The 12,795-nt window shown below is 39.1% G+C and overlaps 2 protein-coding genes across 2 annotated transcripts in view; one reads left to right on the top strand and one right to left on the bottom strand.

Annotated features, from left to right (window-relative positions):
* Positions 1-504: 504 nt before the first annotated feature.
* On the top strand, positions 505-5,616 carry nkx1.2lb (NK1 transcription factor related 2-like,b; the record flags this gene model as incomplete). Its single annotated transcript, XM_071512667.1, has 2 exons — positions 505-727; positions 4,880-5,616. Coding segments are annotated over 2 exons (960 nt in total), but the record flags the coding sequence as incomplete, so codon positions are not given.
* A 4,078-nt stretch (positions 5,617-9,694) lies between these two features.
* LOC139638518 (UV-stimulated scaffold protein A-like) overlaps positions 9,695-12,795 on the bottom strand; it is a gene marked incomplete at its 5' end in the record, with an annotated part of 20,003 nt that continues 16,902 nt past the window's right edge. The window contains 2 exons of the mRNA XM_071512668.1: positions 9,695-10,412; positions 10,894-11,068. Of these exons, the coding sequence (XP_071368769.1) occupies positions 10,319-10,412; positions 10,894-11,068 (269 nt within the window). The remainder of the gene's footprint in view (positions 10,413-10,893; positions 11,069-12,795) is intronic.

Genomic DNA, 12,795 nt, shown 5'->3' with positions numbered 1-12,795 from the left:
TCTATGTATATATAAAATGTAATTGGTCTGTGTTCATATTGGTGGCTGTTTGCCTTATGAATATAGTTTACCATCCCTCTTATTGGCTGTGTATATGTATATTGAAAATGGAATTGATTTGTGTTCACACTGATGGTTATCTGCCTTCAGATGTTAGTTTACACTCATTTTTTCTTTTTATTTCCCACTATTTCACTGGATATATTTATGTATGTGTCCTGAAAATGAGTCTTATTCATGTTTTTTATAGGCTAATAATAATAATAATAATAATAATAATACTAGTAATAATAATAGAAAAGGTTACATTTTTTGAAGAAAATGTGTGTGCTTGCTTCAGTTTGAAAAGGTAGACAGTTGAATTAATTTGAAACAGTTTAAATGTCTTTAGAATTTGAATATATGGATCTTAAGCAATTTGACAGCCAAAAGTAGGCTATAATAAAAGTAATAATAATAATAATAATGTAGGCTATGTTAATGTGTTCCCCGTGTGTTTGTCAGGGTCCTACCGGACACCGGACCACGTCCTTCTCCGTCCTGGACATCTTGGACCCCAACAAGTTCACGAGCAACCGGCGGCCGCAGCAGCAGCACGGTACTCACCGGGGGGACCGGGAGCTGGTCGCGTGCGGAGCGGAGAACCGGAGAGGAGGAGGAGCGGCGGAGCGCGAGCCCAGCCTGGAGCCCAGCAAGAGCTGCTACGGTGCTGAGGAATACCCGAGCAGTAAGTGTGATTTTAGACGGGGGTCACCCATTAATCTATTCGTTAGATTAGTATTTTTACTTCTCTTCTTATTTTGGTTGATTCGTTTTTACCCCTTTTTTTCCTGTGTGGAATTGCCTTTAAATATCAGTGAATTTATTCATTTTCTTCTTATTATAATTTTTTTTATTAGACTAACTTGATTTATTAGGCTATTTCTCTCTGGATGTATTCCCTTTCTTATTATTTTTCTATTTTATTATTATTTGGATGTATTATTTTACCCCCAGTTTCAGTGAATTTGACGTGGATTTAGGCGACTCCTTTCTTATTAGTTTCTTTCTCCGATTAATTCGATTCATTATTTTTCCTAGGTGGAATGCCCCTTTAATGGCACCCAATTTAGCGATTTTTTGTGTAGGATTTTGTTGATATTCGTTTTATTTTTCAATTGCCTATCTTTTCATCCCCTTTTCTGTATGGAATCACACTGTAGCCTCATTTAAGACATTTTTTCTTTCCATTTATTGTATGACTGGGTAACTTCCTAACTGCTTAAATCCTATTTTAGTAATCCTGTTTTTAAATAATCTGAGATTAAAACTGGTTAGGACCCATGGGGCCTATTAACACCTAAAATCTCATAACATCACGACCATATAATAGCCTTTATTTTGGAAACGGAAGTCCCTTATGAATTTGGTAAGCGGTAATCCAACTCAGTGAGGTTTAATTTGTCACAAGAAAATAATAAAATGTAGAAAACGAATGAGAAAACCACGAATAAAAGATGAATAAATCTAAAATCACAGTCGATGATGTTTTTCATATTGATGCTTCACTTTTCACTTCTTTTCAAAAATCAATTTCTCCTGTTTCACATTTCGACCTGCTGTTATATTTCCTGTCTATATCGCCAGGATGAAAGAAAAATGATTCACTGATCGTTTTGAAAGTTTGCTGCGCGTGCTCCTCCATGTCACTCTGCGTGACGGGAGCAGCCTACAGTTCCCATGTCGGCCGCTGCCTGCTAACGAAAAAAACTATTAAAAGCATTCGGTTCACCTTTCATTGAAGCTGAGTTGAAAGAAAAAAAAGACACGGGATAATGGGCCCACGGTGTGTGTGTGTGTGTGTGTGTGTGTGTGATCGATATGGTATTATCGATCGGTGAATATCTGTTTCAACCAGCAGCTCACACAGACAGACACCATTAAAACGCATTAGCTCCAATCACTTCCCCTTTGTCTAATATTACACTGGTTTAGTACTATTACTTATACTTCTATTATATATCTATTTCTATTATAGCCTACCATCCCACGATTAGATTGTTTATTACTATTAAATTATTGGCTAGTCTCCCCACAGAGATCAGTAAAGTTTCATCTTTTCTTTGCAGGAGATATAATTTGACTTCATTACATCGCGCTTATTGATAAGTACGGAAATACAAATATAAAGTACAATTTTACCTTTTCATTCCAGTCTTTACTGTCACTTTCCACGGTACAATATTAATCAGAAATGACATGCAAATGAAATGCAAAAAATCATGAAACTCTTTGCATTTAGTCGATTAAATATAGCCTATAATATATAAATTGACAAGAATTACATTTTACTCTATTTTTAAAAATTTAAAATTCTACTGACTACAGTAGGAAATCTAATGAGGTCCAAGCTACAATCTGAATATTTGATTATTTGATTTGTATGCGTTCTGTGGGAAATATTATAGACTTATTAAGAAAGAATATTCACTACACATATAGAGCAACAATATTTTCGCCCATTTCATTTTTCTGTGGGACTTAAAGTGAGATGTTCAACACTTATTAGGAGCAATACTGACTAACCTAAAGGCCTATAAATTATATTCATCATACTTGATTAGAGTTATACCAGGGCATCATGTTGATAATTATACTATTAGGACCAACCCGACTTTTTAGTTGACAAATTACTTTACAATGCAAAAAATCTCCTATCATCTGTTTTAAATAAAGAATAGTAATAATCTAATCTAATAAATTAGGTTTCTTTCTGCATGTGTTAGAACAGGTCATTCTGATTAAAAGATACTATACATTTTTAAATAAAAAAAAATAATAATAATTTCCATTCCCATAAATAGCTAATTAAAACGTTAATGAAACCATGTTTAGGCCAAACACCAAAATCAGTTAAAGTGAGATTGATTTTAAGAAAAACTTTTATTGTCTACAACTCTTGAAATGATTATGTTTCAAAATGACAAAATGAAATGAAATATTGTTGAGAGCATGAAAAGTGTTTGGTCTCATGTGGAAACCTTTAGATGGCACCAGTCTAATTATTAAGGTAAAATAACTAAATAAAACTAAATGAGCAGAACTCAAATAATAAGACTTCCATTTTTATCCCCTTTCAAACACTAAACTAAGATATGTTAGGCCTAGATTTTATGACAAATTTCAATTTTTTTAATGAAGGTATAATATAGGCTAATATATCTATAGTATAACATTTCTGGGCACCCTGAAAAAAAAATATTTGTCTTATAAAAGGCTACAAATGACTGACTGTGTTTCAGTTCAAATAGATCTGGTGTGTTTTGTGTGTTCTTCCATTCTGCCTCTAAACATTCAATTCTATTTCAATTTACAGTTCAAGATCTTTTCATTTAAATGTGCTTGGTCAGCTAAACCAGGGACATATTTCATTAAAACTTTTATACATATTTCATATTGCTTTTCTTTATGTTTTCTTGTGCATTCAGAGTACAGGAGTACTCTTTAAATTTAATGTGACTATTAAGCAGGTTAACTAGAACATTTACTAATGCATTATAAACTGCTGTTAATTTCAATTTTATTATAATATTTCAATACTGTTTTTGAGTACTTTTAAAACTTGGTACTTGTATATCTACTATTTTTTAAGCATTTGCTCCTACTTGCTTAGTACACCTTTCTCTTTAACTGATACTATGGCTCTTAAAAAAAAGGACAATCCACAAACCTCGGGCTGATAATAACCCATACAATTATTTCCAAGAGCCTTTCCTAAATGGGTAATTAGTTCTTTTGGATGGACAATTTTGAAAGTTTTAATGCGTTGCGCTTAAATGACCTAATTACACATTTAGGGAGCTAGGCTTTTACTTTACTTGGTTAATTTCCTGCAGTACTTTTAATCCGATTTGAATAAAGTGTAACGCTGAAGTAACGCTGGAAAGAGTTCAGTACTCTCTTCAAAGCAGGGAGGGTTGATTAGATCAGATTTAGTCCCATATGGAAAGATTTTGGTTGTGGTTGATTTAATATTAAATTGTGTAATTGTCTACACTGTACATGGGAAGGTAATGGTGGTGAGAGTGAAACCTAGAATTACAATAGTCATGCTTATACATTCTTTAAATGGGATTAGCACGAGTGAATTCAATGGACCAACTTTGAGAATCACTTGGTTCGTCCAGCAGAATATTCACTGTACACCCCCAATCACACTCACTCTCCACATTTTTTGGGGCATTTCCCTTATTAGACAGTTCCAAACAGGGAGAGACAGGAAAGACTGGGATTTGAACCCGGAACGTTGCGTTTAGAGACCAAAGACCAAAGTCAGCATCGTCAGCTGGTCTGGGAAACCGCATTCACATCGGCCTCCTAGTGCTAATTACAGCTTGGACGTGTGGGATGTTGTTGTAGGCTTCGGTATCTGCCGCTTGGCGTCGTAAAACTGCAAACATGGCCGCGGATCTGTCGACGCTGGTTTCTTTTGTGTCTCGAGGTCTTTCAGAAGAAGATGATAGTATCGGTTGATCGTAAAAAAAAATACCCTATGATAACAAGAAGCAGTGCCACAAAGAATGACCGTACAAAAGACGTTTTGGATGTGGACGTTCACCTCAACGCTTCCAAACTGTAGCAATGAGATGTCGTCCTGCGTTAGATACTCTTTGATTGCTCATGCTCAGTGATTTCCCACCAGTGACACCAGAATTTAATTTGGGCAAGTGGGATGTCTCAGTTAGTGTGGATGGAATGCTGTTCTCTGTTGCAGGCCTGCTGTGATTTTGGCTGATGAGTCTGTATATTTACATAAAACATTTTGCCTAGTGCAGCTTTAATGCGAACATGTGAGTAGTCCTGATTTGTCATCGGCCTGTGTTGTGTGTGTTATTTCCAGAGGAAGGCTTTGTGTACAGAGGTCCAGATGAGGAAGACTACCGTAGATCCGGGACCCCGGACTCAGAGGCCCCGGACGGGCCCTACAGCAGCGAGGAGAGCAGCTCGGCTCTGCCCGGTAACGGAGACGGGGATCTGGGTCAGCGCGGCCACCAGGACCCGGCCAGAGACACCAAGAGCCCCGGAGATGGCTCGGCAGGCCAGATCACCAACATCCAGAGCAACGGGGGCCAGGGCTCGCAGGGCAAGCCCAAGAGGAAGCGCTCCGGGTCGGACTCCAAGTCGGGGAAGCCCCGCAGAGCCCGGACTGCCTTCACCTACGAGCAGCTGGTGGCGCTGGAGAACAAGTTCAAGTCCACGCGCTACCTGTCGGTGTGCGAGAGGCTCAACCTGGCGCTGTCGCTCTCCCTCACTGAGACCCAGGTCAAGATCTGGTTCCAGAACCGCCGGACCAAGTGGAAGAAGCAGAACCCCGGCGCCGACACCTCCGCCCCGACCGCCGGGGGGCCGGGAGGCGCGGGCGGCGCGGGAGGGGGCCTGGGGGGTCTCAGCCCCCTCAGCCCGTCCCCTCCGGTCAGCGGCCACCTGGCCATGCACGCCGGGTACGCCGGCCACCACCACCCCCCGACCGGAGGCCTGGTCCAGCTGCCCTTCCTCACCGCCAGCCACGTCCTCTCGCCGTTCATGCTGGGAACACAGAGCTACGCCGCACCTGCTTTCTATAGCACACACCTGTAGAGACACACACACACACACACACACCTGTAAACACACACACACACACCTGTAGACACGTACTCACAGCTGTAGACACATACACACATACTCACACCTGACAAAACATACACACTCACGCTTATAAACACACACATACCAGTAGACGTACACACACATACAAACTCACACCTGTAGAAACACACACACCCGTAGACGCACACACACACACACACACTCTCTGGACTCGTATCATTAATACCAGAGAGAACGAACTGTTTTATTGTATGAATTTGCATTGGGACTGCAGTACAGCCGGTATAACAGACAGCAGACAGACTGTCAGTGTTCAGCTCTGCTCACATTTTTACTACAGACGTTTGAACGCTTTAATTTCAACTGCTTATTTTGATAGAATGTGAATAATTACCAGAAACTGTACATAAATCTATGTTCTAGCTTCCAATTCTGAATGCCGTTTTAAAACTAAATAATAGAGAAAATAGTTGATTTCTTTGTTTTTAAAAAAAAAAAAAGTCTGTATGGATATTGAATGTTCATTTATGACTTACGGAATGGCTTGATCTATTGTAAGTACCGTGTAACTCTACAACTGTGATTGTTTTCATTTGGATTGTTTCTGTTATTTATTGAGTTTGTTGATACAGTTTCCATAAAACTCTTGGATGTGTTGAATCCTCAGCTCACATGAAATCGTCCTTTGATATTTCAAATAATAAGAATTAAAAAAGAGAAGACGATCACAGTGCAGAGGGGTCATTTTGATGAGGATATTCAAGAGCGAAAGCCTGTCATTTTTTTTTTTTATTGGTTTGGTTGTTTACATTGGCGTCAGTACACTAAGACCTGAACTGTGGCAAAGTCCCTACATGTAATATCATTTAACACCAAGCTTCCAAACCTGATCATACTAACTGCATAAGGGGCAGTGGTGGAAGAAGTATTCAGATCTTTGACTTAAGTAAAAGTAGCAGTAGTGAGTAATACCACAGTGTAAAAATACTTTGTTACAAGTAAAAGTCCTGCATTCAAAATCTTACTTAAGTCAAAGTACAAAAGTATTAGCATCAAAATATACTCAAAGTAGCAAAAGTAAAAGTAGTCATTATGCAGAATGGCCCATTTCAGACTCATATATATCATGTTATTGGACTGTAATTATTGATGCATTAATGTGTTCATCACTTTAATGTTGCAGCTGGTAAAGGTGGAGCTCATTTTAATTACTTTATATACTGCTGGGTAGCTCAACCTATAAAAATATATATTGTAATTTATGAGTTGATTTATAATTTGTATTAATAATCTAAATCTGCAAAGTAACTAGTAACTAAAGCTGTCAAATAAATGTAGTGGAGTAAAAAGTACAATATTGAAATGAAATTAAATGAAATGGAAATACTCAAGTAAAGTACAAGTACCTCTAAATTGTACTTAAGTACAGTATTTGAGTAAATGTACTTAGTTACATTCCACCACTGATAAGGGGATAAAGTGATGACTGGTGACAGACAAAAAATTATTTGTTGGTGAATGTGGTAAATCATAGACCACCAGCCTATCAGTTTGGTCCTGAACGCTCTCAGGATGTGAATTTTCAGCTGGGCCATTAGGTGACAGTAGGCTACTAGCCACCAGTGACCCGCCCAAGAGGTCGGTTGGTCTGAGTTCAACAAAGTTAAAGAGTAACTAAACCCCAAACCCAAATCTGTGTAAAGCCTGACATCTAGTGGTAAAAAGCATGCTACTGAAATGGCCATCTGCTATTGGCTGATCTTTGCTGCCAGGCAAAGTCACAGAGCGTTTTACCGTTAGATGTCAGGGTTTACACAGATTTGGGTTTGGGGTTTAGTTACTTCCTTCTGACGTTAGCTTAGCATAAACACAAGTCCCTTTGTCTGTTCTGCATGTATTGTTTGGACTACTACATCGATACCAACAATGCTGACATAACATAATATGAGTGATATGCAGTAAACCATAGTAATATGGTCTTATCCATGTCAGTTAGCAGTCTTTTATGCAACGATTTGTTGGTGGAGCTTGCTGGCTTTAGCTAGCATTGACAAATTGGAGGTAGAGAAGAAGTATTAATTCGACTTCTGGTGTCATTAGTGGTATCCTGGTTCCAGACTCGTGAATCGTGACCCGCCCACTCTTCAGATTTGGAGAGAGTCTGCTGTTGCTCTATTCTAACGGCGATTTCTCGATCGGAAAAACGGGCCAATCAGCGCCTTTGTGGGCGGGACTAAAGTTTGAACTGTTCGTGGAACGGTTTTTCATTGCCGTTTCGGTATTTTGATATTTGTTGAAATCATAACTGAACCTATTGTCTTTGCAAAGACGATATTTTTGTCAAAAACGACCAACATTCTTGATTAAGTTAGTAAATTGCCGGATATTCAGTCACTAGTGATTGGTTCGGGGAAAATCAATCAATCCCCCCCATACAGAAAACAGCAAGGAGGCAATCTCAGACTGAATAATGATAATGGAGTGGTAATGAAATGGCCATTCAGTCTGAATATCTGGCTACATTAATGGCCATATTTCATTTAATGTAGCAGTGGCTGATTCTACATACCCATGACCAATTCCGGACACACACTTTTTTCCAGGCTTTTAGAGCAGCTTTTTGAAGAGTTTAATGCCAAAAGGCAAGTGATGTAAAATCCTACATATGTGAGAAGCTATATATTACATTTCTTATCAAAGGGTGTGCATGTAGAATTTGGCCAAGGGTGTTTGGAATTGGCCGGGAGTATGTCACGTGTGTCTCCAGGCGGGACACACAACGTGGAGGACATGGAAACAGATGTAAGCAGATGTCCGTGAGTTTGATCCCACATGACCAGAGCACTAATATGTTTTAATGAGACTAGATTTATGCATTAATTCAACTGCAAGATAATGTTCAGTTAACAGATCAACTTAATATGAAGAAAATGCAGAGAACTTTGCATCATGTTTTTTTCTCTATTCAGCCTTTATTGCAGCTGAACTTTACTATGCCTTTCTGGGAAACTGTCATTATTACTATTTCAGTCTGCTGAGGATCTAGTTTAACAAATATTCAATATTCTTTTAATCTCCTCTAGGAAATCATTTTTTTTGTATAGTTTTTTTTTATATTTTAGTGTCTCAGTCTCTTTGGTGTTTTTAATATGAATTTTTTGTTCATTAAGCTACACCACAGGACCGACAGGATGAGGACAAACTATTTGTCAGTAACAGATTGACTGTAATTATTTGCTATTCCAATTATGACACAATTAGGGGATTTAAAATATTGATCTGTAGGCTGTTTTGCATTTAGATGACCCAAATGAAAAATGTTTTTAAAAATAGTTTCTCACTACATTATTAAGTGGATTAAATATTGATAGCTAAAATATTATAATATTATAATAAAAACATGCTGCTCTGCTCATGTGGAAACCTGACTGATGAAAACATACCTGTAACCTACATGCAACTTATATGTTGCTTAGTGGCCTTAGCTATATGTGTCCTAATTCTATAGTAACCTTCTCTACAGTATTATAGATCATTTTCTAATCTGAATCAACAGCAACGTAAAGGAAAGCTGGGGTTATGCCACTTTCAATTTCATGAATTTAAAATAGAAATAGAAAATGGAATTCACTTACTAATGACGGCGTTCATTCTCAATTAGTTCTTAAGCGGTTAGATAGCGCAACTTTCTCACAGCCAAAGTTGTGCTGAAAGTCCCAAGTGCTGAATTAACCTTTAATTAACCTTTAATTAACCTTGTTAGACTGGAGGACAAGACAAAGACACAAAAAGCAAAGAGGGCTCGGAGAAGTGATTTACAATGAATTTATTCCTGGCAGAAATCCGTTTAACCTCCCTGGCGTTCATTTAAATCACACGGCATTTTAAACCCGACACGCGACAAAAAACAAATATGGCTGAGTTCAGATAGAAAACAGTAGAAAACAGTTACAAACAGTAGAAAAGCTTCATTCGCATTCAGTCAACTAGACAAAGGTAGAAATGTGATCAGTGGATTTGGCAGCTGAAGGAAGCAAATACAAAGAAATACAAAGTTGAGCAATTATTTCGTTTGTTTCTTTGGTTCCCCGTACTTCATGCCTATTGATATTGTTGCAGTTGTCATTCCCTATCCCAGCTGAGGACAACATTGCCCATCAACGTGGTATCAAAAGTTGCACATGTATCGTCACCTTCACTGACAGGCAACGCGTCTCCAAACAGGGACGACACATTGCTTCAGAAATTTGCATCTTCATTTGATCAATAATCACATTTACAAACAAAACACATTCTCTATAAAGACCAACACACCAGTAAAAATCATATCATATCAAATCAAATCATATTCAAACAATCTTTTAAACGTTTTTCTAAGAAAACTCACGAAATACACTCATAATTTTCAGTCATACATCAGTAATATTTTTGTGTATCAATAAATAACATTCTTTACAGACCGATCCATAATCTGTGCTACATGTTGCACAAAGAGAAGCATGCACCTTAAAGAAATCACAGTGTATTATTATTAAGACAAACCGGGTGACTCCATCTCATTTCAGTGTGAGAGTGTCATTTAACTGGTTGGAGGTCAGTTGAGAGCGTAGTTGAACTGGTTGGAGGTCAGTTGAGAGCGTAGTTGAACTGGTTGGAGGTCAGTTGAGAGCGTAGTTGAACTGGTTGGAGGTCAGTTGAGAGCGTAGTTGAACTGGTTGGAGAACTTGTCGTGTTTCCTCTTGTCGGCCTTATCCATCACTGCTGCCACTCTACGCATAGAGCTCCTGGATGGAGGGAGGAAAGAGAGGGAGAGAGAGAGAGAGAGAGAGAGAGAGAGAGAGGACATTTTTAGATTAGTGATTATTTTAGATTATGCTACACAAGTTGTTGAAATTTGTCATTTTCGTCTCTTTTTGGAACTCCAACCAACCAGACCCCATTCACCTGAACAGTTTCAACTCCCTGTGTGTTTGGGTGGTGGGTGAGTAGATGATGACTGAATTTACATTTTGGGGTGAACTGTTCCTTTAAGTGTCACCATAACCCTAACCCTAGGAGGGTTACTTTGCAGGAAGTCCACAAAGTGCTACACTGCCGCATCAGCAGTTATTCATTCCTGTGAGAATTATTAAATCTGGTTACCTTATCCTACTGAACACTACCAACTACATGAAGACAGAAATGATAAACGCTTAAATATTAACCCATAATATAACAAACACTGTAGAGAACACTGTATTCCTGCCGGGACAGGAAGTGACGTACTTGTTGAAGACTCTCTTCTGCAGCCTGGAGCGGGACGTGTCGGCGCTTTGCTTCAGATCGCTGAGGTTGGGGTATTTCTTCTTCTTCCCTTTCCCTTTCCCCCGCAGCCTATCGGAGCCCAGGTCCTCGCCCGTCGCCGCCTCGATCTCTCGCATCAGCTCCGCGTCTCGCCAGTCTGGATAGATATAGACGAGTGACAAAAAGCGCAGTTAGCCAGTTAGAGTCAAAAGTTAGAACCCAGAATTCTGACTTTTTTTTTTACAATAACAACAGACTATGTTGAAAAAGACATGCTTTGGGTGCTTCAGAGGTTGATTTTTGGAGTGCCCAGTGGCCCATAAGGACTGTACTGTGTGGAAAGCGAGACCGAAGTAGCTCTATATTGAATTCATGATGGAAAAAGATGGGAAAATAGGGTCCAGGTTGAAAATGGACAGAGTTATGCTTTGAAGCTGCATTAGGCAACATGTTTAGGTAAAACTCCAGCCATCTCATAAGCTTAATTCAGGATGTGTGGCTGCAACAGAGAAGAGCGTCCCATCCCCACTCATTGAGATTCATCCTATTTGACCAAATTCAATTTTGGTGTCGGTACGGTCACTGGTGGGAAATCTTTTCCACACAGGAAGTGACCAATCCAAATTTAAAGAGTGACTAGAAGGGCACTCAGAGAGCGCAGACCTCCGCCAAGGTTCGTGCTATTATTGCTTGTTCGTGAGTTGGATCCGGATCCACTCCAAAATGTAATGGGTTCTTCCTTGGCCCATGCTACACCCTTCCACCAAGTTTCATGAAAATCGTAATTCCGTAATCCTGCTAACAGACAAACAAACAAAAAAACAAACAAACGGCACCGAAAACATAACCTCCTTGGCGGAGGTAACTAAACCCCACCTAAATCTGTGGTGTAGCCTGACACCTAATGGTGAAAAGTAGGGTACTGCACTGGTCATCTGCTATTGGCTGGTCTCTGTGCCCTGTGATGTCACCCTCTATAGAGTACAACAGGTGGTGACATCACCTGGCACAAAGACCAGCCAATAGGAGAAGGCCAGTTCAGTACCCTACTTTTCACCATTAGGTGTCAGGCAAGGTTATTATAGTTTTGCATTTGCGTTTTTATTTTTATTTCGTTTTGACTTTTTGTTTTTAATTTCAGTTTAGTTTTAATTCGTTTTTAAAGCGGGTTTGCTAGTTTAGTTTAGTTTTTATTTTTTGAAAATGCTTAGTTTTAGTTTAGTTTTTATGGCTTCACCAAAGATTTGGGTTTGGGGTTTAGTTACTCTTTAAGAGTGAAATCCAAAAGTGTCTCCTAAACAGTTTACTGACGTCACTTACAGGAGAGATTCTCAACCTTTTTCATATCAAGGACCCATAATTTAGGCCACATTAGGCCCACAGACCCCCATTTGATGAGATTTTGTCTCTCGGACCCAAATCTGAGAATATTTTTATTGTGACTATCTGTATTGTAGGTCGAGAGATAACAGTGAAACTACAATCAAAACAGTCATTCTTCTACATTCTCTAATTGTGTTCACTTCTTGTAAATGAAATAATACTGACGTTAGACAGTTTATCAATTTGCTGGGGACCCCCTGAAACCCTCTAAAAGGACCCCTGGTGGTCCCCGGACCCCACGCTGAGAACCACCGCCTTACAAGATCTCTGGGTAATGAAAGCATAAGTTCTCCTTCTTATTACCATTCTTATTACCTAGTGCAGCTTTAAGCGTCCGAATAGATTAGCCAAATAAATTCCGCCCCGATCAATGCCGGATTTCAGCGTTAATAAGAGCTAATGTTAATGAAAAGTGTAACGAAGTAATTCCAGCTGATGAATGTGAAATCGCTCGTAATGCACAGTTTTGCAGACCATAATCTAAGCAGTAAACTGTAATAG

This window comes from Centroberyx affinis, unplaced genomic scaffold, assembly GCF_046629955.1.
Source record: "Centroberyx affinis isolate AG114_WGS23_722 - 3 ecotype Tasmania unplaced genomic scaffold, CSIRO-AGI_Caff_v1 ptg006439l_1, whole genome shotgun sequence".
Lineage (NCBI taxonomy): Eukaryota > Metazoa > Chordata > Actinopteri > Beryciformes > Berycidae > Centroberyx > Centroberyx affinis.
Note: the sequence above shows the minus strand (reverse complement) of the source record. Positions and strands in the feature narration are given on the sequence as shown.